Here is a 25,737-nt window from a genome sequence, read left to right on the forward strand (position 1 = left end):
GATGCTGGGAAAGACTGAAGGTGAGAGAAGAAGGGGATGACCAAGGATGAGATGGTTGGATGGCATCACCAACTCGATGGACATGAGTTTGAGTAAGCTCTGGGAGTTGGTGATGGACAGGGAAGCCCGGCATTTTACACTCCATGGGGTCACAAAGAGTCGGACATGACTAAGTGACTGAACTGAACTGAACTGAATTAAAAGCCCCCAAAATATGAGTGAGTGTGTGTCCACATGTTTGTGTGAGTATATGTGTGATTTGACAAACTGATGCTAAAATTTTATACACAGACACACACTCGGACATGCATGAAATTACATATGTAGTAATTTATTTAAAAAATTAAATAGAGTATTACTTGCCTATCAAAAGGTTGAAAGCAACCTATATGTCCTTTAATAGGATATGGGTAAAATAATTCTGAATCAGCCACGCAATGGAAAACTTTGCAACCATGAGAGGACTAAGAAAAAAATCAATAACTGCTATGGCTTCAGTTTACACTATTAAGTTAAAAAAACAAGTTGTAAAACAAAGTATATACTGTATTAGCATTTAGAAAGAAGATATGGGTATATAAATATTTATATAAGGATAAATAATTGTATGTCTATATGTTTGCAAGGACATATATGTATGTATGTATACGTACATTATGCACATATATAAATAAGCAAACTATCTCTGGAAGTGGTTCAGGGTAGTGTTACCAAGGAAACGTGGAGATGACTTTTTTTGTCCTTACCTGCTACCCTCAGATCCATGATGGCCTCTTCAGAGGTGTCACCATCTTTAAAGAAACAGTGGTACTGTCCCCCATCAAGAACACTGATATCATGGATCCTGAGGGTGACTTTGCCTTCTCCTAGGCTGTCCTTCAGGAGTACTGTGCGATTCATATAGTTGTAAGTGCTTTTTCCAGAGACTTCTTCCCCATCCTTGTACAGGTAAACCAGCTGGGAATAGTGCTCATGAAACCAGCCCACCTCCATGTGCTCTGCACTCTGTGGTGGGGACAGCTGGCAGCTGAACTCAGCGTGTCCACCCACCAGGGCCACCTGGTGGCTCCCGGAGCTGCTCACAGTGAACTGCTCTGTGAAGAAAGTCAGAGATCAAGGATTTATTCTGAAGGCCACAGGAGAAAGTTTACCTAGGTTCCTCTGCTCTGGACACATTGGCCTAACTCCTAGTTCTTGATGCCAAGTCCTTTCTGATTTCAAAACTTCGCTCTCAAAGATACCTTCACTCTGACAGCAGTGCTCTTCTTTCACACCCTCCCATACCTGCTTCCTTCTTACTTCTCAGGTCCCAGCTTCGATGTCAACTTCGTAGGGAAAACTTTTATCACCACCCACTTAACATTTCCCCTAGTCATGTCTTCCTAGCACTTATCATTACTGATATTTTAAATTCCTATCTTATTTCCTCTTAAAACCAACTAATACGTAAGCTGTACAACAACAGAGTCTCTATCTTTTAAAAAATGCTCTGTATTATCCCCAGTGCATAAAACATTGCCTGAACATGGGAGGTACTCCATAAATATTTAATAAAGGAATGTGAATAGCTCACACCATTGAGAGGCAGGATATGGACCACTATGGCTGAATAACAACCTTTACTTATCAAATACACCAGCTGCTTTTTTCAGTGTCAGTTTTTGGTGCATTAAAGATGGCCACAAATTTTCTGATGCTCCATCCCTGAACAGAAAGTGCCTATGTCCCCTCCTTTTAAAACTGTCCTCTGATACTGTTTTGCTCTATAGAACGTGGCAGAAGACTACCTGGAATCGTTCCTGGATTTGTCTTAGGAATGAGCAGGTCTCATTCCTTTTGTTTGTTTGTTTGTTTTCTCATTCTTTCTGGAAGCCATCAGTAGCCATATACAAAGTCTGATGAGCCTGAGACCATCATAACAGAAAGGCCATGTGTTAACATGCCAGTTGACAGTGCCAGGGGATCCCAGCCTTCCAGCCTACTCTGCCAAAATGCTAGACATATGAATGAAGCCACCTTGAGCCCTTTGGACCACTCTGCCCACAAGCTGAATATATGAAGAGATCTCAGTCTATCACACGGAACACTGAACATTTCCTTCAGTGTCTTTTATCTTCATCATTTTCGCTTATAGATGTAACATACCATGAAAAAGAAATAGATAACCCTACCTGAGGGGAGTACTACCATTTGTAAGAGGAGAATGGCTACAGAGTATCCAGATACATAGGAAAATGCAAGCTCCATCACACCTGGAAAATGAAATAGCAATTGTGGGTAACACAGGAAAACAATAAACAGAGACAATTCTGAAATCCTGCCTTTTGAGAGAATTCTCTTTGACGTGCCACTGAATAATTTAGCCAAACCACAGGTGTCAGACCCACCGAGATTAGGTCTTTTCCTCTTGCTTTCCTTTGCTTTTACTGTGACTCATGCCTTCATTAGATGACTACTATGGGGGGCAGCTGTGGTAGACAAAAGCATAAACAGTGTACAGAACTCAGCTACGCACATCCAGATTCACTTGGCCTCAACTGCATCTTGGCTTAAGCCACTCCCTCAATTCAGAGCCCTGGCTGCTGCCTCTGATGTTGCCTCACTTCCTAATGGAAACACTCATGTGCCTTCTGCTATGGGCAACAGGCCAGTTTTGGCAAAACAGTCATAATTCCTCTATTACAGACAGGGTCTGCCTGGATCTGCGACCTTCTGGCTCCACCCACTACTTCGACATTCAAAGGAAATGCCACATCAGAGGTAGGACCTGGGCTCCCCAGTAGCTGCCCAGAGGGCCTGCAGAAAAAAGCTCAGCTATAAAAGTCTGCTAACTGCCTGGCAGAAAGTCTTGGATCAATCAGATACAAGAAATAAGAAGTAAGATTTTTTTTTTTCTTCTTCCAATATTATACTCAAACATGTGGAAACCTGATCCATGATAACACTAGGACTGCAAACTGAAGAAAGAATTGCTGCTCTGTGAATGGTGCTGAGACAATGCACAGGAAAGCAGAGCCTTGGAATCTCCCTTCATACCACACACAGATCAAAGACACGAACGTGAAAACCAAAGCTATGCAAATATTAGACCACTTTGTAACAATAGACTCTTCATGTAATTGGGATATGAACAAATTCCTCAGACCGAATAAAATGATGGCAAATGTTAAATTCAACTTCATTAAAGTGTGTTTATATCAAAAGATATAAAGAAAGCAAAATGACAAGTCCTGATAAAGAAAACATTTACAACTACTAGAGCTCAAAAGGCTCAATATCTAAAATATATTAATTAATCCTTGCCATTCAAATTGCTGGTTGTCTTTTAAAAAAGACAAATCTTTCCCTACTTAGACTATCCAATGTTCATTGAGTAACTTGGACAACACAAAGATTGCACTTTTCAGATTCCTTACAGCCAGGTGAGCTATAGGACTGATTTCTGGTCAATGCGATGTAAACAGAACTAGAAAGAACTTACTTTAATCCCTAAATTCAGAAGAGAAACCTTCCCTCCCCCTTTACAGCCAGACTGAAGCCCATCCTATGGCTATACCTAAGATAGAACCTGGACCTTGACGTGAAAGTCACAGGCTGAAGGTGGAGCAGAAAGTAAAATAGAAGCTTGGTCCTTAACTTTATGAAGCTGTCTCTTGGAAACTAACTTTGGTCTTCTTTTACCTCATTTAATGATGAAACCTGTCTTTTTACCTAAATGGATTGCAGTTACATGGTTGCTCAGTTTACTGTTATTCTTTATAATGCAAATATATTATAAATAATATTTATACAAATTAAATATTTATCTTTAAAGTTTTCTTAAAATGAAAGACCAAAGGCAAGCATTTCAAGACTGGTAAGCCAGCTTACCAAAATTGCCTGAAGACCTACGTCCCTTCCAGATACTTTGAATGTATCTCACCCACTCTTAAACACACACATATAGGCTAAGAATCACTGAAATTACATCTTATGTGTGTGGGAGATTTATATTTATGATTTATAAAAAGTCATGAAGCATATTAATATATATATATGCAAATATGTATGTATAAAGTGAATCACCTCATTACAATTTTGTTTTAATTCTCAGAGACTTAGTTACTTAAGACACAATTTTGGCTTCTATTCTATCTAGAAATGGAACAATTAGTTTAGTCTGTTTTAGAGATACCTTGAACAGAGTCAATTTTTTTATTACTATCATCAATCCAAAGGAATGAGTAGCACACACTTGTTGGTATTCAGTATACATAGAGTTATTTCTAAGCTCATTTCTAATGGAAGTTGAAATAAATCTACTCTTTAAAATAATAGAGACCTACTGGACTTATAATTTTCTTACCCTCTAAAAGAAATTACTCTGAAGGAAAGAAGTGAAAAAGGAGCAAAAACAAAAACAAAGACAAATAAACATCAAAACAAAACCCAGACAGAATAAGAAGGACCTAAGGTCAAAAACACTGGATAGCTTTATATGCAGCATATATAGTCAAGCAAAGGAGTAATGAAAGAAATAAGCCAAATAGAAGCATCTCAAATTTTCTCATTTACCTGTTCCCCAAAATAAAAGGCAGATCTAAGAAAGACTCCAGGCTCTTCAGAAAGGACCTCATCCAAATGCCTGTAGATCTATACCTGGATCAGCTGGGTTCCTGCTGTCACAAAAACCACGAGCAGATGTGCTGTAGTCCTGGCAACTCGCAGGACTTTCTGTAAGAACCCCAATAGATGCCTGTGTGCTACAGCTTATTTTCCCGGCATAAAACATATATTCCCCTCAACAAAAGAAACGCAAAGGTGGCAGCCTCACCCAGTGTGTAGGACTGCTTGTCCAAACTCATTTTTACCATTAGGATGCAACAACAATTCTCAAACAAGCACAGATTTCAACTTGACTCGCCTCCCTTTGAAAGTAAAGCATGAAACAATGTTTATTATGTAGCATGTCATTTGGATCAATTTAAACTATCTATGAAGGAGAAATAACACTGAAATGTCTAAAGAATATTATATAAGGGAATATTGTGACTGTAGTCTTTGAAAATGGAAATAGGAAGGATCTTCCTTATCTTGATAAAGGCTATCTTTAAAAATCTCCAAAAACATTATTTTTAATCTCCAAAAACATTTATTTTAATTATTTTATCTTTAATGCAAAGATTTAAATCTTTGCAGTCTTTCTCTTTTACACTCTGGGACAGTCTTAGTAATTTTTTTTTTTTTTTGATCTGTCTCCTCTGGCAAGGGAAAGAAAAACATAAATAAATGGCACTTAAAATCTTTTAAACAGTGAGAAAATCCATCAACAAAATAAAAAGAATGAGAGAAGATATTTGCAAATGATATGTCTGATAAGGGGTTAATATTCAAAGTATAGAAAGAACTCATACAACTCAGTATAAAAAATTAAAACAACTTGATTTAAAAAATGGGCAGAGGACCTGAATAGACATTTTCCCAAAGACATACAGATGGCCAATAGGCAAGTGAAAATGCTCAACATTACTGATCATCAGGAAAATGTACAATAAAACCACAATGAGATATCACCTCATACCTGTCAGAATGACTCTTGTCAAAAAGACAACAAATAAGTGTTGGGGAAGACGTGGAGAAAAGGGAACCCTTGTACACTGTTGTTGGGAATGTAAATTGGTACAGCCAATATGGAAAACAGTATGGAGGTTCCTTAAAATATTAAAAATATAACTAGTATATAATTCAAAAAATAAATTAAATAAATAAATAAATCTAAATAATTAAATGTTTTAATCTAACATGATCAGAAAATGAAGCTGTCAGAGTAGTGCAAGTGTGAAAAAGGAAGGAGAAAAATGAACAAATGTGGATGAAATAATTTACATGGAAAGTAATAAGAAAATAGAGAAATACAAATTTTTAAGAAATACAAATTTTTAGTACTTTTCTCTAGCGTAAGTTAAATAATGTGTGAGATTGCTTAGGAATTTTAAGAATATTTTTCTAAACATAAAAAACTGGATAACAATATCATGTTCATGGAGGAGGAAATATTAACATTTTAAAGATTAAAGTTGCCATTTACATTAGTCTACAAACCATAAAATTCTAATACAATGGTAGCGGAATAGTAGGAGCAATAAGGTAGCTTAACCTCAAAATTATGTGGAAGAATTAACATTCACTAATAACAAAGATAACCATAAAACAGTAAAGAGAAATGTTTCTAAATTCACTGTACTAGACACTAACATATATAATAAAGCCATAGTAAAAGGACAGAGTGGTATTGGTGCAAAAAGACAAATCCAAATGGAACAGACTAGAGATATGAGAAAAGTAAATGTGGTATTTGATGTAAGTGGTGTATGTAGGTCTTTCTCCATTTGTCCTCTCAGATCCATTCTCTTCTTTCCTTTATTCTCTAGCTTGCAGAGCTGCTCTCTACCAAGTCACCTGGGGTCCCTTCCCTTCTGGCCTATGAGAGTCATGGGAGACTGAAGGATGAGAAGAGAAAGAGGCCAAAGCATCTCTTTCCTTGCTCCCTTCCTGTTTTGTTGCCACACGTCAGGGGGCTCATCCCCCTACAACTACAGCTCCTGCCCATAGCCCATCATCCATGGCTCCAGATCACCCAGGCTCTGACAACACTCTTTCATCATTTGTCGTTAATGTATGAGGAGTGACAAGTTTCAACAGTAGCCAGACCTTGAGGATCTTGTTGACTCACTTAATTCCAATCACTCTTAAATAAATATGTTCTTCATTTGATGATATTCAGAATGTCATTTGAATCTGCCTTGTAGTTCCTTGCCAAAATCCTGACTAAAAACAGGTGGAATCACATATCAGTTGAAAAAAGAGGGGTTCCAGAGGAAAATTTGTTCCCTCTATGGGAAAAAAAGCACACAAGTAAAAACTCAGGATAATGTCTTTGAGATATTGGGGTGCAAAATATTTCTTAATAGAACCCCAAAGTACAAACTGTATGGGAAAAATTAATTTGACAACCTTAAATATCTATGCTAAATTAAGGACATTATAGACAAAGTTAGCAGATGTCTGACATGACAGTATGATATTTTCAAAGCCTAATGATATCAAGGGATCAATAACTAGATAGGAATGCCTGCAAATCACAGGGGAACAAGACAAAATCTGACAAATAATTTATTACACTGTGTAAATAAGAAATCCACAAAGGGTAGAAATGACTATCTAAACTTGTATCAAGAAATTAATAATCTTGCTAGTAATCAGATAAAGGCATATAAATACAAAAGGAGATACAATTTATTACCCATTAGATAAGCAGAAGTAAAAAGTTGGATAACACTGAGTACTGATAAGGATTAGGACACTGGGCATGTGAAAATAAACCCATCTATTCTGGAATCATTTTAAGTGTTAGCTGCTTAGTCATGTCCAGCTTTTTGCGACCCCATGGACTGTAGCTTCCCAGCTCCTCTGCCCACGGAATTCTCCAGGCAAGAATACTGGAGTGGGTAGTCATTCCCTTCTCCAAGGGAATACCCTTCCTGACCCAGGGATCAAACCCAGGTCTCCTGCATTACAGGTGAATTCTTTACAGTCTGAACCACCAAGAAAGCCACTGGAATCTCTTAACAGCATTGAATTAAGGATTGAAGTATTCATGACATACTAAGGACATATTATGGGCTTCCCTGATAGCTCAGTTGGTAAAGAATCCACCTGCAATGCAGGAGATCCAGTTCAATCCCTGGGTCAGGAAGATCCTCTGGAGAAGTGATAGTCTACCCACTCCAGTATTCTTGGGCTTCCCTGGTGGCTCAGCTGATAAAGAATCCACCTGCAATGCGGGAGATCCAGTTCAATCCCTGGGTTAGGAAGATCCCCTGGAGAAGGGAAAGGTTACCCACTCCAGTATTCTGGTCTAGAGAATACTAATTTTTAAAAAGCCCCTAATGCTGGGAAAGATTAAAGGTGGGAGGAGAAGGGGATGACAGAGGATGAGATGGCTGGATGACATCACTGACTCAATGGATATGAGTTTGGGTAAACTCCAGGAGTTGGTGATGGACGGGGAGGCCTGGCATGCTGCAGTCCATGGGGTCACAAAGAGTCGGACAGGACTGAGTGACTGAACTGAACTGAAGGACATATTTGGATATATACCTCTGAGAAATTCTTTTGAAATTGTCAAGGTGACATGCAAGAGAATGTTTCTGACATAAGAAGAAGGCTAGAAGCAGTCTCTGTAATAATCATTTCAACAATGGGGAAGAAAAAGCTATTTGACAACTCTGAAAGCAGGAGAAATACAAAGGAAAACACTCGAAGGCATATAATGACTAAATTGCTTAAAAGTAAAAGTAGCCAGAGAAATGAGACATGTTATATACAGTGGCCAAAAGATAAGAATCACTACTGACTTCTTAATAGAAGTGAAACAAGACATAAGAATACGGAAATGAGTAACAGGCTGCAAGAGAAAAAAAGTCAGCCTTAACCTCTGTATCAAGTTAAAATGTAAGTCAGAAATCTTCAGAAAAATTAAAGCAGAAAGAATTCTTTGCCTGCATTTCTAGGCTACCAGAAGTATAAAGTGAAGTTTTCAGGATGAGGGAATATTATTCCATATGTAAATTCCAATCTATCAGAGGAGAAAAGTTCTAGAAATAGTAAGTGTGTGGGTAAATTTAAAGACATTTTCTTCTCTCTTAATTTTCTTTATTAAAATACTACTGGCTGATTACTGAAAAATAAAAATATAATACAGTTTATAACATGTGGAAGTAAAAAAGAATAACAATAGCACAAAAATGGGATGAGAAGAGAACAGAAGTATACTCTTGGGTGTTTCTTATGTTATACATTAACTGATATGATATTATTTTATTTATTTGTTTTCTTTTCTTTCTTAATTTTTTTTAAAATTTATTTTAATTGGAGGCTAATTACTTTACAATATTGTGGTGGGTTTTTTTTTTTACCATACATTCACATGAATCAGCCATGGGTGTACATGTGTCACCCATCCTGAACCTCCCTCCCACCTCCCTCCCCATCCCATCCCTCAGGGTCATTCCAGTGCACCAGCCCTGAGCACCCTGTCTCATGCATCGAACCTGGACTGGCAATCTATTTCACATATGATAGTAGACATGTCTCAATGCTATTCTCTTAAATCATCCCACCGCCTTCTCCCAGAGTCCAAAAGTCTGTTCTGTACATCTGTGTCTCTTTTGCTGTCTCACATATAGGGTCATTGTTACCATCTTTCTAAATTCCATATATATGCATTAATATACTGTGTTGGTGTTTTTCTTTCTGACTAACTTCACTCTATATGATAGGCTCCAGTTTCATCCACCTCATTAGAACTGATTCAAATGCATTCTTTTTAATAGCTGAGTAGTATTCCATTGTGTATATGTACCACAGCTTTCTTATCCATTTGTCTGCTGATGGACATCTAGGTTGCTTCCATGTCCTGGCTATTACAAACAGTGTTGCAATGAACATTGGGGTACATGTGTCTCCTTCAATTCTGGTTTCCTTGGTGTGTATGCCCAGCAGTGGGATTGCTGGGTCATATGGCAGTTCTATTTCCAGTTTTTTAAGGAATCTCCACACTGTTCTCCCTAGTGGCTGTACTAGTTTACATTCCCACCAACAGCATAAGAGGGTTCTTTTTTCTCCACACCCTCTCCAGAATTTATTGTTTGTAGACTTTTGGATAGCAACCATGCTGACTGGCATGAGATGGTACCTCACTGTGGTTTTGATCTGCATTTTTCTGATAATGAGTGATGTTGAGCATCTTTTCATGTGTTTGTTAGCCATCTGTCTGTCTTCTTTGGAGAAATGTCTGTTTAGTTCTTTGGCCCATTTTTTGATTGGGTTGCTTATTTTTCTGGAATTGAGCTGCAGGAGTTACTTGAATATTTTTGAGATTAATTCTTTGTCAGTTGCTTCATTTCCTATTATTTTCTCCCATTCTGAAGGCTGTCTTTTCACCTTGCTTAGAATTTCCTTCATTGTGCAAAAGCCTTTAAGTTTAATTAGGTCCCATTTGTTTATTTTTCTTTTATTTCCATTACTCTGGGAGGTGGGTCACAGAGGATCCTGCTATGACTTACATGAGAGAGTGTTTTGCTTATGTTTTCCTCTAGGAGTTTTGTGGTTTTTTGTTTTTTTTGTTTTGTTTTTTTTTTTTAATGTGTAGTCTACCCAGATGGTAAGCTACAGAAAGCACTTTGTAAAGTACACAGATATATTTCCTATCCACTGAGAAGAATAATTTTGGCAGCAATTTTAATATGTGAACTATCCAAATATCATTTCTATTTATATATGTATAATTTATATTTGGGTGCCTTCCAACATATATTTAATAACTGAAGAGTTACATAACTGGAGGCAAAAGGAAAACCACCACAACAAAATGTATTTTCTGGTCTTATGTTTAGATCTTTAATCCATTTTGAGTTTATTTTTGTGTATGATGTTAGAAAGTGTCCTAATTTCAATCTTTTACAAGTGGTTGACCAGTTTTCCCAGCACCACTTGTTAAAGAGATTGTCTTTTCTCCAGTGTATATTTTGACCTCCTTTGTCAAAGATAAGGTGTCCATAGCTGCATGGATTTATCTCTGGGCTTTCTATTTTGTTTCATTGATCTATGTTTCTGTCTTTGTGCCAATACCACACTGTCTTGATGATTGTTGCTTTGTAGTAGAGCCTGAAGTCAGGCAGGTTGATTTCTCCAGTTCCATTCTTCTTTCTCAAAATTGCTTTAGCTATTAGAGGTTTTTTTGTATTTCCATACAAATTGTGAAATTATTCGTTCTAGTTCTCTGAAAAATACAGGTGGTAGCTTGATAGGGATTGCACTGAATCTATAGATTGCTTTGGGTAGTATACTGATTTTCACTATATTGATTTTTCTGATCCATGTACATGGTATATTTGTCCATCTATTTGTGTCAACTTTGATTTCTTTCATCAGTGTTTTATGCTTTCTATATATAGGTCTTTTGTTTCTCTAGGTAGATTTATTCCTAAGTATTTTATTCTTTTCGTTGCAATGGTGAATGCAATTGTTTCCTTAATTTCTCTTTCTGTTTTCTCATTGTTAGGGTATAGGAATGCAAGGGATTTGTGTGTTAATTTTATATCCTGTAAATTTACTATAGTCATTGATTAGCTCTAGTAATTTTCTGGTGGAGTCTTTAGGGTTTTCTATGTAGAGGATCATGATATGATATTATTTCAAAGTGGACTTTGACAAGTTAAAGATGTATATTTTAAAGCAAAGGCAACCATTAAAAAATCCATAATTAATAAGAAAGTAGTAGAATGCTAAATGAAACTCATCCAGCATAAAACAAGGTGTAAAAGGAAAACACAAGAGACTTCAGACTGGATAAAAATGAGATATCATATCATTATATTATTATAATTTTAAGTTAAATATAAATACACAGTTTAAAAGTAAATGCTTGAAAAAATATATACTTTGTGAACAGCAAGCATATTAATATCTTACTATATTAATATCAGACAACATAGACTTCAGAACAAACAATATTAACAGAGATAAAGAGGAACAGTTCAAAGTGATGAAAATGCAGTTTATCAAGAAAACATAGCAATCATAAATGTGTGTACTTCTAGCTAAAGAAATTCATAAGACATGAAGCAAAAGCTGACCAAACTAAAAAGAGAAATAATCAAATCCACAACCATAGTTGCACATTTTAACCCTTCTCTTTCAGTATTTGATAGAAAAAGTAAACCGAAAATAAAGACTTTTAAATCCCATAAAAGTGTAACACTATATTTTCAAAAGATTATACACAAGTCAGTATAAAACACTAATTTTTCTGCATGGAAATTTAATTTGTACATGGAAATAGTCTACCAAAGACTGGGGACAGAGCATAAGAAGTGAGAGAGCTCTTCCCTAAGGTACACAGGACATTCTTCAACTGCAAAATAGTAGCTTCTGATGATTGAAGAAAACATGAGAGAAATTCTTTCAAGAAACTCCTTCCAAAGTTTATACAGAGACCAAGCTTAATAGCAAAAGCCAAGCAGGTTTTTGAGGAGTAAATTGACATAATGCATATAAAATGATATGGGAAAGTTCAGGATATTGAATAGACAAACAATTTTTAAAAGGACAAAGTTGGAGGCATCATTTAAATTCATGTATTATATTATTTAAATTCAAGATACATTATAAAACCGTAATAGGTATATAATGGTCAGAGTTATTGATACATATGTTAGTAACTGATTTTTGACAAGGGTTCAAAGAACAAAAAATTTGGATACATTTTTAGATTGCATTCTATTTCACTGATCCATTTGTGTGTCTTTACAGCAGTCAAACACTGTTTTAATTAGTGTAATTTTATATTGAGCTTTGAAATCCGATTGCCCAACTCAGTTCTTCTTTGCTGAGAATCGTCATGTAAATATCTACAGATTTGGAGAAAAGGCACCCTACCTTCTACAAATAACTATTCTCCTTTAGAGAACCAGCTTCTGGGCTGTTCCTGAACTCTAATAGACACCAGTAACTTGATAAGGAGACAGTGGATGACCATAAAAACCTACACTGGCTCACGAACACCAGCTGGTCAGAATCGTGGAATAAACCAAGTTGTAAGATTAGTGATGACTGAGAAGTTGCATGTGTGAATTCACCTCTTACAATGAGCACAAAGTATGAGCACATTTGCGAGTTATTTGCATGTCATCCAAAGTGCCTATTGTAGGGGAAGCCCTCAATTAGCCAGGTGAGCAAGGTGCCCATCCTGTGAACATCCAGCAGTCTCTTTTATGAGCAACCCTGGTACTTGTTTAATGGGCTCAAGTATTTGCAGTGGGATGTGGGGTAATGCATGAGCTCAACAAGACAGATTTTCCCTCCCCATGGCTTCTGCCTACTGGATTGATCTCCCAACTGTCAATACCTAGGATTAAACATTAAGCCCCATATTTTCAACTAATGTCCTGCATGACAAATCATTCTCCACTAATTGATTGTATAGGACCTCTGCCACCTTAAAGAAAAGGAAAATTTGTTTTCACTGGATGGCATAATTACCCCTACGTGAGTCTACCTTCCTTGGCTACAGTGGTTCTGCCAGCATCACCAAGAACAGACACAACAATGCCTTATTGTCACTGTGGTGTTCCTTACAAAGTATTAATATAGTTTCTAATTGAGAAACTTATTTTACCTTAAAAGAAGTGGAATAATGAGCTCCTATATATGGGATCTGTGGAACTTACCATATACTCCTTCACACAGAAGCAGCTGATCTTATAGATCACTGGAATGGCCTATTGAAGACTCTTGTTATGGCGCTAGCTGGAAATAACTACGCACAAAGCTGCAACACTACTTCATAAATTGCCATTCTTTTTCTGAATTGATGACTTGCAAGTGATGCTTTTTTATTCCATTACCAAAATATATAGGTTTAAGACTAGAAAGACAAAGATAGAAGAGATTTCTTTTACTATCAACCCATAATCCACATTCCTACTCTCGCTTTCTATTCTCACAATTCTGAACTATGTTAGGTTAAAGACCTTCTCAAGGAAGGAATAACATCATAAAAGTAAGCAGTGTTTGCCTGGTGATTTGTAAGTGGAGATCGCCACCTAACTGATTTGGGCTTTCTATGCCACTGAAAGTGAAAGTCCCTCAGTCATGTCCAACTCTTTGTGACCCCCATGGACTATACAGTCCATGGAATTCTCCAGGCCAGAATACTGGAATGGGTAGCCTCTCCCTTCTCCAGGGGATCTTCCCAACCCAGGGATTGAACCCAGGTCTCCCGCACCGCAGGCGGATTCTTCATCAGCTGAGCCACCAATCAACAGGCAAATAAAAAGATATTGAAATCAGGGTATAAGGGACTTCCTTGGTGGTCCAGTGGCTAAGACTCCACACTTCCAATGCAGGGGTCCCAAGTTCAATTCCTGATCAGGAAACTAGATCTCACGTGCTGCAACTAAGAGTTTACATGCCACAACTAAAGATCCTGCATACTGCAAGGAAAATCAAAGATCCCTCATGCCACAACTAAGACATGACACAGACAAATATATAAATAAATAAGAGTGTTAGAGGGAAACAGATACCATCAAGGCAGAGAAAATCGAGGGGATTCTCTTGAATACATCTAATTACTTCAAGGTCAATTCAGTTCAGTACAGTTCAGTCACTCAGTTGTGTCTGACTCTTTGTGACCCCATGAATCGCAGCACGCCAGGCCTCCCTGTCCATCACCAACTCCCGGAGTTTACCCAAAATCATGTCCACCGAGTCGGTGATACCATCCAACCATCTCATCCTTTGTCATCCCCTTCTCCTCCTGCCCCCAATCCCTTCCAGAATCAGGGTCTTTTCCAATGAGTCAACTCTTCGCATCCCGTGGCCAGAGTATTGGAGTTTCAGCCAAAGCATCAGTCCTTACAATGAACACCCAGGACTGATCTCCTTTAAGATGGACTGGTTGGGTCTCCTTGCAGTCCAAGGGACTCTCAAGAGTCTTCTCCAACACCACAGTTAAAAAGCATCAATTTCTCGGCGCTCAGCTTTCTTCACAGTCCAACTCTCACATCCATACATGACTACTGGAAAAACCATAGCCTTGACTAAATGGATCTTTGTTGACAAACTAATGTCTCTACTTTTTAACATGCTATCTAGGTTGGTCATAAATTTCCTTCCAAGGAGTAAGAATCTTCTAATTTCATGGCTGCAATCACCATCTTCAGTGATTTTGGAACCCCAAAAAATAAAGTCAGCCACTCTTTTCCACTCTTTCCCCATCTATTTCCCATGAAGTGATGGGACCAGATGCCATGATCTTAGTTTTCTGAATGTTGAGATTTAAGCCAACTTTTTCACTCTCCTCTTTCACTTTCATCAAGAGACTCTTTAGTTCCTCTTCACTTTCTGCCATAAGGGTGGTGTCATCTGCATATCTGAGGTTATTGATATTTCTCCCGGCAATCTTGATTCCAGCTTGTGCTTCCTCCAGCCCAGCATTTCTCATGCTGTACTCTGCATATCAGTTAAATAAGCAGGGTGACAATATACAGCCTTGATGTACTCCTTTTCCTATTTGGAACCAGTCTGTTGTTCCATGTCCAGTTCTAACTGTTGCTTCCTAACCTGCATATAGGTTTCTTAAGAGGCAGATCAGGTCGTCTGGTATTCCCATCTCTTTCAGAATTTTTCACAGTTTATTGTGACCCACACATACATGCTAATTAAAGACCACAGTAATAAATGCAAGACTGCTAAAGACTCGGATGCTTTAGGAATAAGATTAGGGTCTTCCCACATTGGAAGGACTGATGTTGAAGCTGAAACTCCAATACTTTGGCCATTGATGCAAGGAACTGAGTCATTTGAAAAGACCCTGATGCTTGAAAAAATTGAAGGTGGAAGGAGAAGGGGACAACAGAGGATGAGATGGTTGGATGGCATCACTGACTCAATGGACATGAGTCTGAGTAAACCCCGGTAGTTGGTGAGGGCCAGGGAGGCCTGGCATGCTGCAGTCTATGGGGTCACAAAGAGTTGGACACAACTGAGCAACTGAACTGAACTAAAGAACCCCAATATTCCAAAGTGAGGGAAAGGGGAATATGGATTAGATAGAGGAAAATTTATAAATATTATTTATAGCTTCATAATTAGTTTCTGACATGAGCAGTGTAGCAGCAGTACTGTCTTTCTCTCTTGTTGGGGAGGTATTATAAGCATACTCCATATAACTTCTTCCTCAAGGACTAGGTAAAACTGTACTTGAAATACTGGAAATCAGAGTTGATTAGAAGGCTTGCTAGTCTAAGAACTATGTCAGATATGTCAGATATGAAATCATATATATATTAAATATGTGTTATATATACATATATAAGCATATATATATATGCTTGCTGGAGAATCCCAAGGACAGAGGAGCCTGGTAAGCTATAGTCCATAGGGTCGCACAGAGTCAGACACGACTGAAGCAGCTTAGCACTCATGCACATATATATATTTATACCTATGTATTTTCTCCATAAACAGAATATGAACGTGTCCTGTCTGCAGTGACCTGTGTCCATTACTCTGTGGTGCACTGACACCTGGCCTTCTGTGTTTTTGAAGATGCTTGTGCTTATGCTCAGTCACTTCAGTCCAGCCCTCCAGGCTCCTCTGTTCATGGGATTCTCCAGGCAAGAATACTGCAGTGGGTTGCCATGCCCTCCTGCAGGGGATCGTCCTGACTCAGGGATCGAACCCATGTCTCCTGCATCTCCTGCATTGCAGGTGGATTCTTTACCACTGAGCTACCAGGGAAGCCCATTTCTGAAGATGGCAGACACTTAAATCTAAGAAAGACCAGGTTAAATGACCCCGACCATAAGGAAAAATCAGAATGAATCATTGTCTTAAAGAGGAACAAGTAATCCTTTTTCTTACCTTGAACCTGGATACACTTCTCCTGCACTTCCTATTGCTGTTAGTGTCCATAACCAAACTGACAAAAAGAAGGCCAACATGATTTCTGCATCTGCTTTTCCCAGCATCTCTTTGTCTCTGAACTCATTTTTTTTTCTTTGTGAATTTTCCCAAAATGAACCAGTAGCAAACTTCCCTTCATGGAGTGAGACAATAGAGTAACGAAAAATAGACCAGAGCTCCAGGTATGTTTCTAATGAGCAGCCGTGTTTAAAAACAACTGGATTATGAGGATCTTTTACTCTTATCTAGCTTGCCTCACTCTTTCTATTTCATATTCAGTACTCCATTTCATTTAGTTTACATTATCCAGTTTCTTCATCTCTTCTTTTTTTTTAAATATTCTTACTCAAGCCTTTATCAAGCATAGTAGAAAAGTTCTAGTATACATATGTACAAATAATATATATAACATATATTTTAAAAATATATATATATAACATATATTTTAGAAAACTTCTGAATTTTTGCCTAACTAAAAAATTTATAACATTTTGACTCTACTTGTTTGACTTAGTATGAATAGAATGCTAGATTTTTAATTTAAAAAAAAAAAGATATGTGACAAGCAACAAAGGTTTACTGTATAGCATGGGGAATTACAGTCAATATCTTGTAAAAAGCTATAATGGAAAATAATTTTAAAAAAGAATACATGTGTATATGCATAACAGAATCACAAAAAATTCTACTTTTTGAAATTTAGTAATGTTTATTTTTTTACCAGTTTTTCTAAATGTCCTATGGACATCTAATAATAATGTTTGAGATACAAAATTTTAAATATATTTGTGTAGGATATAAAATTAATATAAATAGAAATCTATTATATTTAAATTATTAATGACAAAATTCAAGATGCTCTTATTATTTTTCTGCACTTGATAAAATGTTCTCAGAGAAATTTTAATATACCTCACTATGATTATAATTTTTTTTTGTTTTTCCCTTATATTTCTTCTTATTTTTGCTTTATGTATCTTCATTTCTTTGTTGTTAGGTGTATCATCATTTATGATGTCTATCTTCTTTGTGAATTGTACTTCTTATTATTAAAAATATTCATCTTTGTTTCATTTTTAAAAAATTTACAGAATGGAACCTAGATTGGAAGAGGATTAGACTATCGACCTGCCTGTGACTTAATGCATCCACAATTTTGACAAATCTTTCCTCTCCTATGTTCCCAGAAACACCAGCTTGGTAACTGCTGCTGCTGTGCAGTGAGAACAGAGTGAGGCAGGCCTGCACTGGCAACCAGCTTACCCTTGGTGAGCGATTCACATGGGCGTCCTCTAGTGAGGCCAAGGCAAGTTGACAGCAGCACAGGTCTATGCAAGCATCAGCCAAACTCCTAAATGAAGGAAATCCCCTCTCCGGTATCACGTTACAGAACTTGATTTGGCCTTTTTTGTTTGTCTGGTATAACTCTCCTGCTTCTGGAACTGGAAATTTGTATCATCAATCATCACTGTCTTCTGAAATCCTAAAGAAAGTAAAATAACCCTCACATTTTGGGTAAAGAGAAGGAATTAATCAGAGAAGGGATTTGACTCCGACCTGTTGTCAATTATGGTCAAGAGGTTAGGAAACATTAGGTATATCGAAAGTTAGAGTCCAGAGCCAGGATGTGACTTCTCATCATTTCTAATCACTGTGCTTGCCCAGCAGGGGCTCCAGTGGTTCATGCTTAAAGAATCTCAGGGCATAACATGGTCACAACCAAACAGACATTTTTCCCCTTTTGGAGCTTTCCCTTTTGTGTCTTGCTTGTGTCTGTCAGGGACTTTCCAGTCTCTCAACGGTGAGCTTTTAGAGATTTCTAACTCATAAAGCCCATTGGACTCTAGACAGCAGCTCCAATAGCCCCTTCCAGGTTATTATGACAAAGCACAGAGGCAGTTCAGGGCTACGTCTTAATGAGATAAAAGAACAGTTATAATAAGAAAATACGTGAGAAAACCTGTGGGTGTAAAGGTACTGTCAAAAATTATTATTTCATACTGTAAGATTTCAAATAGATGGAGTAGTTTCTGGTGATGACAACTGAGGTCTAAGAAGGCTAGTAATTCCAGCTCCTTATCACCAACAAAATTGCTGGCTTAATGTAAGAACCAAGTGAGCTTGTTAGTGCTCCCTGCCCAACCATCCTCCCCCACCCATATCATCACAGGATCAACCACCTGAAAGGAGATCAGTGTTTGAAGAACAAATGCACTGTCTAGAACTTTACTCTAGTCTGAGTTTAAGAAAGAGATTTAATCCCTGTGGTAATTGATTTTTGAGAAATTATCTCCATGCAAATTGAGAAAAATGTGAGCTAATGCTGCCATCAACCAATCGTAACACCTTGTCCCCTCCTGATGGGCAAAGGAAAGTCATGGGGCAAGAGGCCAGTAGTGTTTGGGGAAATTTCCTTCTCGTGGAAATCACAGGAATGGTTTTCTTAAATAGACATTTTCTTGTGCTGAAATATATAAAAGGAGTTTGTGATAAGTGGATGGGGAGCTTTAAAGAACATGCTCCCCTCTTAAACTAACAAAATAGAAGATATTGATAGGGAGTGAGTGGACAAAGAGGAACTTAAGTCAAAGATTTTGCAGTAAAGGTCAAAGAACTTTGAAACTAGGAGTGTTGGAAGTCTTCTTAGGGCTATTGAAGCCCCATAAAGCTGTACAAGGACCTGTACTGAACAGAAGCATAATAATTGCTAATAACACCTATCAAATGCCTACTATGAGTCTCACAATGTTCAGTGTTTTAGACACACCTAACAACTATTCTTCAATAGCAATGTGACTATCTCAAAGCCTAGGCTGGAGCCAGACATTGTTATCTTGAATGAATGAGTAGAAGTAGTGTGAAGGTTGGTCAATGTCAAAAGTAAGAAACTTAAAAGTAGTACTACCTTGGTTGAATAATATCAATAAAAAAGAAAAATGGGTTTTTACCTGAAAGGGAAAAAAGAGTGTGACTTCTGAGAAAGCTTGCAGAATGCTGACTCTGCCTCTTGGCTCTGTGGTCCACTGTGGGTGAATTAAAGTGGTAGCAATTAGTGACACCCACCTGGTGGAAAGTGGTTTCCACAGGGCTGAGTCAAATTTTCTTCCAGGGAGTGGATTAGTCAAGGTTTCCCAGAGAAACAACACCGATCAGGTGTGTATTCATATATAGAGAGATTTATTTTACTTATGTGATCATGTAGGCTGGCAAGTCTGAGATCTAGGGCAGGCCAGGAGTATGGACTCTCAGGGACCTTAGCCTTTTAAGGCTTTCAGCTGGCTGGATGAGGCCCAGCCATATCACTGAGGGGAATCTGCTTTAATCAAAGTTTACTGATTTAAATGTCAATTGGACCAAAAAATATCTTTACAGCAACATCTAGATTGGTGTTTCACCAAACACGGAACAGTGACCTACCCAAGTAGCCATATAAGGTTAGCCATCAAGGGAAGGCTCACTGACCCTTGCCTTGACCCAAGCCCAACTTTGTTCCAGTGAGCCCTTCATGTAGCATCACAATGAAGTGTATCCTAAGCCCTGAGGGTATTGTTGACAATCGATTTAGATGTGGAGGTTCATCTAGCAAACAAAAGAGAACAGAACCCAGCAAAAACAACCTCCCTGCCCAATCTGTTCTTTGGGGCTATTTCGGCTGATTCTCTGAGCTGCTGGATCCTGAATCCTGCCAGCCTGCTGAAATATAGTAACTATCTGCTCAACATCCTCATCTGAACTAGATCCTACCCTTTTCTCTTACTGACTTCCAGGATCCCTACTGGGGGAACTTCAAATTCTGTTGCCTTGTGGTCCATGTTGTAAAACCCACACACACCTGGAGAAGGTGAGCAGTGTAGCAGATTAAGTCACACTGTCCTACTGGCCTAGGTTATAATCTTGACATCTATTTGCTGTGTGCTGCATGACCTGCAGCAAGGCTTTGTTAAAAAGTAATACTAATTCTGTTCTCAAAGTGTTATTGTATTAAATGGAACTAAGTCTACTGTTAATGTAACCAAACTACCACACTGCTGAACAAATGTCACTGCTGAGTTAGTTAAGTATGAATGTGAAGGAATATGAGCATGACTTTGACATCCCACCTCCATTTATGTGAGACAGAGAAACTTAGGGACTACAGTCCTGCTCACCACTCAGCCAGAAAAGCTTGATTATCATAGCTTTTATACCAAATACAATAACTCTGAATAAACATGGAAGCATGGACCATTTACTTTATTAAATTAATTTTTATTGGAGTATAGTTGCTTTACAATGTTGTGTTAATTTCTACTGTATAGTTTGTGAATCAGCTAAACATACACATATATCTCCTGTTTTTTGGATTTCCTTCCCATTTAGGTCACCACAGAGCATTGAGTAGAGTTCCCTATGCTATACAGTAGGTTCTCATTATTTATTTTATTTTTTTTATTTCATTATTTATTTATTTTATTATTATGTATTTTATACATAGTATCAATAGTATATATTCATCAATCCCAATCTCCCAATTCATCCCACCCACCATTCCCCCTTGGTATCCATATATTTGCTCCCTATGTCTGTGTCTCTATTTACTTTTTAAAGATTTCTTAAAATGGTAGGTTCTTCCTTTTGCAATTACATCTTATATGATAATAATTATGCATCTAAACAGTCGAATCTAGGGCATTTAAGAGAAATGGATTTTTTATTCTTGTTACTTCTTTTTGCCTGCACCATTACGCTACTGACTTCTGGTTCCCCCAAGAGCTAGAAAAGGAAACACTTCTGAATATTCAAGAAAAAGGGAGGGAAGCATGAGAGACACGTTACTTCTAACCCACTGTCCAACACATTTCCTTCCATAGTAGAATCCGATGAGGAGGAAGACAATTGATAAAATTCAAGGGCAGGAATTACAGTTTCCACAAGCTCTCTACAGACATAACATATGTGGAATGGTGTGTTATCGTAAGTAAGCCTCGCTCCAGCTGAAATATCATGCAAGATGGGATGGTAGGTGGGGAGTTTAAAGGAGCATAGAAGAAATTCCCTTGCCAGATAGAAAGTTGGACTGATAGGAGGATATAAACAGAGCTTAGAAGAGAATCCAGGTTGTTCCTGGGTGAGACTATAGTGACTGAATGGTAAAAACAAAGGAATGATTGGTAACAGCATCTATTTTCCCTGGCACTACCATTCCCTTGTTTTTATATGCTGCTTGATTATTTCATTTCACATCCCTGCCCTAGATCTGCCTGGAATCCCATCTTCTCTGGACTGGACTACTAACTGGTTATGATAGAAAATAGACTGCCTCAACTGATCATAGACTAGGTTTGATTTGCTAATATGTATTTAGAATATGTTGATCTCTATGTTGATCTATATAAAATTGTCATTTTTCTAGGTTAAAATGATTAAATATCAGCAATTTCATGTTGTTCAAATTGTATAACTTAGGTCATTATTAGCCTGTCACTCTTCTGTTTTATACTGATTTTATCAAGTTTGATATAAATATTATATTAGAGTGTTCACAGGTCTTAATTTTTTGATGTATTTATATAATGTTTGCATTTGTTGTTATCGTTCAGTCTCTAATTGTGTCTAACTCTTTGTAACCCCATGGACTGCAGCGCACCAGCCTTCCTTCCCAGTCCTTCACTATCTCTTGGAGTTTGCTCAAACTCACGTCCATTGAGTTGTTGATGCCATCCAACCATCTCACCCTCTGTCGCCCCCTTCTCTTTCTGCCCACAGTCTTACCCAGCATCAGGGTCTTTTCCAATGAGTCAGCTCTTTGCATCAGGTGGTCAAAGGATTAGAGCTTCAGTTTCAACATCAGTCATCAGTCCTTCCAATGAATATTCATGATTGATTTCCTTTAGGATTGACTGGTTTGATTTCCTTGTTGTCCAAGGGACTCTCAAGAGTCTTCACCAGCACCACTTCCTCTTTAAATATTTTGTAGAATGTAAAAAGTTCGATCCCAGGGTCAGGTAGAGCCCTGGAGAAAGAAATGGCAACGCATTCTAGTATTCTTGCCTAGAGAATCCTTAGGACAGAGAAGCCAGGCAGGCTATAGTCCATGGGTTTGAGCACACACACACATTAAAATTGCTCGCTTTTGAAATTTACTTTATGGGTTGGTGGAAAGGTTTATGATTTCTGGCATTCATCATTCATATTTTTTGCAACATTTTGTGTTGATTTGGCCAAATTTTTGTGTGTAGAAATTTGTCAATTTCATCTAAACTTTTAATTTTATTGATATGGTCCCTGGTCCCTGGAATCTTGTGCATGGTGACATCCAAGCGGTCCATGGAATTCAAGGTGGTGCTGCTGAGCCTGGCCTCCCCACAGTGGCGGCACCGCACTCTGCCCTTGCCCACTGCAGGCCTCCCGTCTCTGCTTCAGACACAGACCCCATCCCAACTAGCTATGTATCTAGTTCCTCAACCAGGGATTGAACCTGTTACCCCTGCAGTGGAAGTGCAGTTTCTTAACCACTGAACCTAGAGTTTGTCATACAGAATGAAATAAGTTAGAAAGAGAAAAACAAATATTGTGTATTAACGCATATATATGGAATCTAGAAAAATGGTACTGATGAACCTATTTGCAGGGCAGAAGTAGAGGCGCAGACCTAGAGAGTGAACTTATGGATACAGCAGGGGACAGAGAGGGTGGGATGAATGAGAGAGTAACACTGACGTATATACACTACATATATACACTACTATGTGTAAAATAGCTAGCTAGTGGGAAGCTGCTATATAGCACAGGGAGCTTAACTTGGTGCTCTGTGAGGACCTTAGAGGAATGGGACAGGGGTGGGGTGGAAGGGAGGCTGAAGAGGGAGGGGGTATATGTTTACATATGGCTGATTCATGTTGTTGTGCAGCAATTATACTTCAGCTAAAAAACAAAGAATATAGTTGTTATCAAAGATGGAGACATATAGAAGTTGTTCACAAAGAAGCTTATACTTTGGAAAGTCAGCCTCACTCCTCAGCGCTCACAGTACTCACAGTTCTCCAGCTTTCTCGTGGATGAAGAAGGATGAGCTCACCTTTACCCTCTGGCAAATTGGAATAATACGAGTGTCTCTTAAAAGATGATGAAGATGAAATTCAGGAGGAGTATGAGCAAATCCTCAATACCAAACTAGCAGAACAATATGAATCTTTTGTGAAACTCACACAAGATCAGATTATGCAACATATGAAACAAAGCCAATAAGCTACATGTCCTGAAGCTTTCTTGCATATCTGAGTACCAGGTTTGACCTCATGAGATGGTTGCTGTACACTTTTTACAACCGCTTTGATATCACATTTCAGCTCCAACTTTGCATCCTGAGAACACTTAAACATTTCTGCAGGTCCATTTTATACAACTGGAAAGACCTTGAAACTTTCTGGTTGCCACAAGCATACTTTTCTTTTCTGCTCATCCAATATATAGCTTTGCCCTACTGTGAGAGATTTTGCAAACAAAAATAACTGGAGCAGCAGATTAGCAAAAATATGCCCTCAGAGGCACTCAACAATGGAATTTCCCCAAGCACAATTCTGTAAGAAGTGTATGAAATTGTGTATATATATGTGTATGTATTTTAAGTTGCATGTGTGCTCAATCATGGGCAACTTTTTGCGATTCCCTACACTGTAGCCCACCAAGCTCCACTGTCCATTTCCTACTCCAGGGGAATTTTCCCAACCCAGGGATCGAACCCACCTCTCTTGCATCTCCTCCGTGGGCACACAGGTTCTTTACCACTGTGCTACCAGGGAAGCCCAGGTATTTTAAATTATTATTTGTATTGTGCAAATATTTTTGATTTGGGGGATTCTGGTTGTGAGTTTTATGCATCACAATTATGGTTAAAAAATATTTGCTTGGTCTACAGAAGATCATTAATGTTTTGTGATGATATAAGTTGTAATAGTGAATTGTTTTGTGTGTGGGTATTATTAAATACTGGGACTATTTCCAGGCACAGAATATGAATCATAAGTTAAGATGAACATTAGATGTGATTATGATGACATAGCAAAGATCTGTGGTCCTAGGTATACAAATGCACGGTGAGGAATTAGAACAAATCCGAGACAGGACATTTGACACCTTACTCTTCCTAGTCGTGTTAGAACATGATTTTTTAACTCCAAGCCTTGAAACACCCACGTGGAATCTGTGCTCACCTCACGCACACAGGAGCTCCCTGGACACTGAACCTCTCAGAAGAAAGTCTCCTCCGTGGCAGGAGCATCAGGGTTTGCTTGGGAGCACAACAAAGGTGGGCACAGGGCTGGGCCAGGCCCTGGACCCGCTGCTCCTCGGAAGGTTGGCTCTCTGCAACCCCATGGACTATAACCTGCCAGGCTCCTCTATCCATGGGATTTTCCATGCAAGAATACTGGAGTAGGTTGCTATTTCCTTCTCCAGGGGATCTCCCTGACCCAGGGATTGAACCTTTGTCTCCTCACAGTTGTATTCTCAGTTGCCTCTACCAATTCCTATAACATGAGAGGTGCTCAGATATTCATTGAATAAAGGCATGACCATGAGACGCTGAGCAGGTGAGCAGAAGGAGAGATGCTTTGACTCAAGCACAAAATTCAACCAGCCCAAGCTAAGCTTTGTTCCCACAACTTCTCATCCAAACTCAAATCTACTTGCTTCTCTCCATGCCTAGAGAATTAAATATGACAGGGTGTCTTTAACCAGCTCTTGCCTTGCCTCCTGTTCCTGTATTCCTAATTTGTTGTTTGTTACATCTTTTGGTATATTTCAGAGTCTCTGCTTTTCATGATCTTCCCAAACACAGTGTTCATGATTGTGATCTTGACTCAGCCTTACTTTCATCCTGTCTACTGATCTATGTTTCAAAAGTAGAATGAATAACAGTATAGGGGAATAAACATGGAATTGAAGAAGACAGGTTTTCACTGCTTGTCACTTGAGACAAAACAGTTATTTCACTCCAGGGAAGGGCTGTGCTGGGATCTTATCCCCTCTCAGCCTCATAGTCCAAGGCTTGACCTTCTGCAAGGATCCAGAGAGGTGGTGGAGTCACCAGAAAGACTGTCTCAAAAGCATCTGTGTCATCTGATCAAATATGTGTCATACAGGATGCCAGGCTGTTCAGTATCAAATGACAGGGGAGCCTGGTGTACTTCAGTCCACGGTTTCACAAAGAGTGGGACACAACTTAGCAACTGAACAACAAAACAG

The 25,737-nt window shown here is 38.3% G+C and overlaps 1 protein-coding gene across 3 annotated transcripts in view; it reads right to left on the reverse strand.

Annotated features, from left to right (window-relative positions):
* The window catches only part of LOC122437005 (putative selection and upkeep of intraepithelial T-cells protein 1 homolog), a 164,323-nt gene that overhangs the window by 18,491 nt on the left and 120,095 nt on the right, over nt 1-25,737 (reverse strand). Inside the window, exons 1-3 of one of the 3 annotated variants that reach the window (XM_043461404.1) lie at nt 4,555-4,732; nt 2,172-2,252; nt 747-1,094 (exon numbers count right to left, since the gene is read on the reverse strand). In XM_043461404.1, coding sequence (XP_043317339.1) covers nt 747-1,094; nt 2,172-2,247 — 424 coding nt within the window. In that variant the 5' untranslated portion in view covers nt 2,248-2,252; nt 4,555-4,732. Of the gene's footprint in view, nt 1-746; nt 1,095-2,171; nt 2,253-4,554; nt 4,733-25,737 lie in introns of those variants that run through there. The other 2 variants (XM_043461405.1, XM_043461406.1) reach the window with 2 other exon arrangements.

Source organism: Cervus canadensis, chromosome 2 (genome assembly GCF_019320065.1).
Source record: "Cervus canadensis isolate Bull #8, Minnesota chromosome 2, ASM1932006v1, whole genome shotgun sequence".
Lineage (NCBI taxonomy): Eukaryota > Metazoa > Chordata > Mammalia > Artiodactyla > Cervidae > Cervus > Cervus canadensis.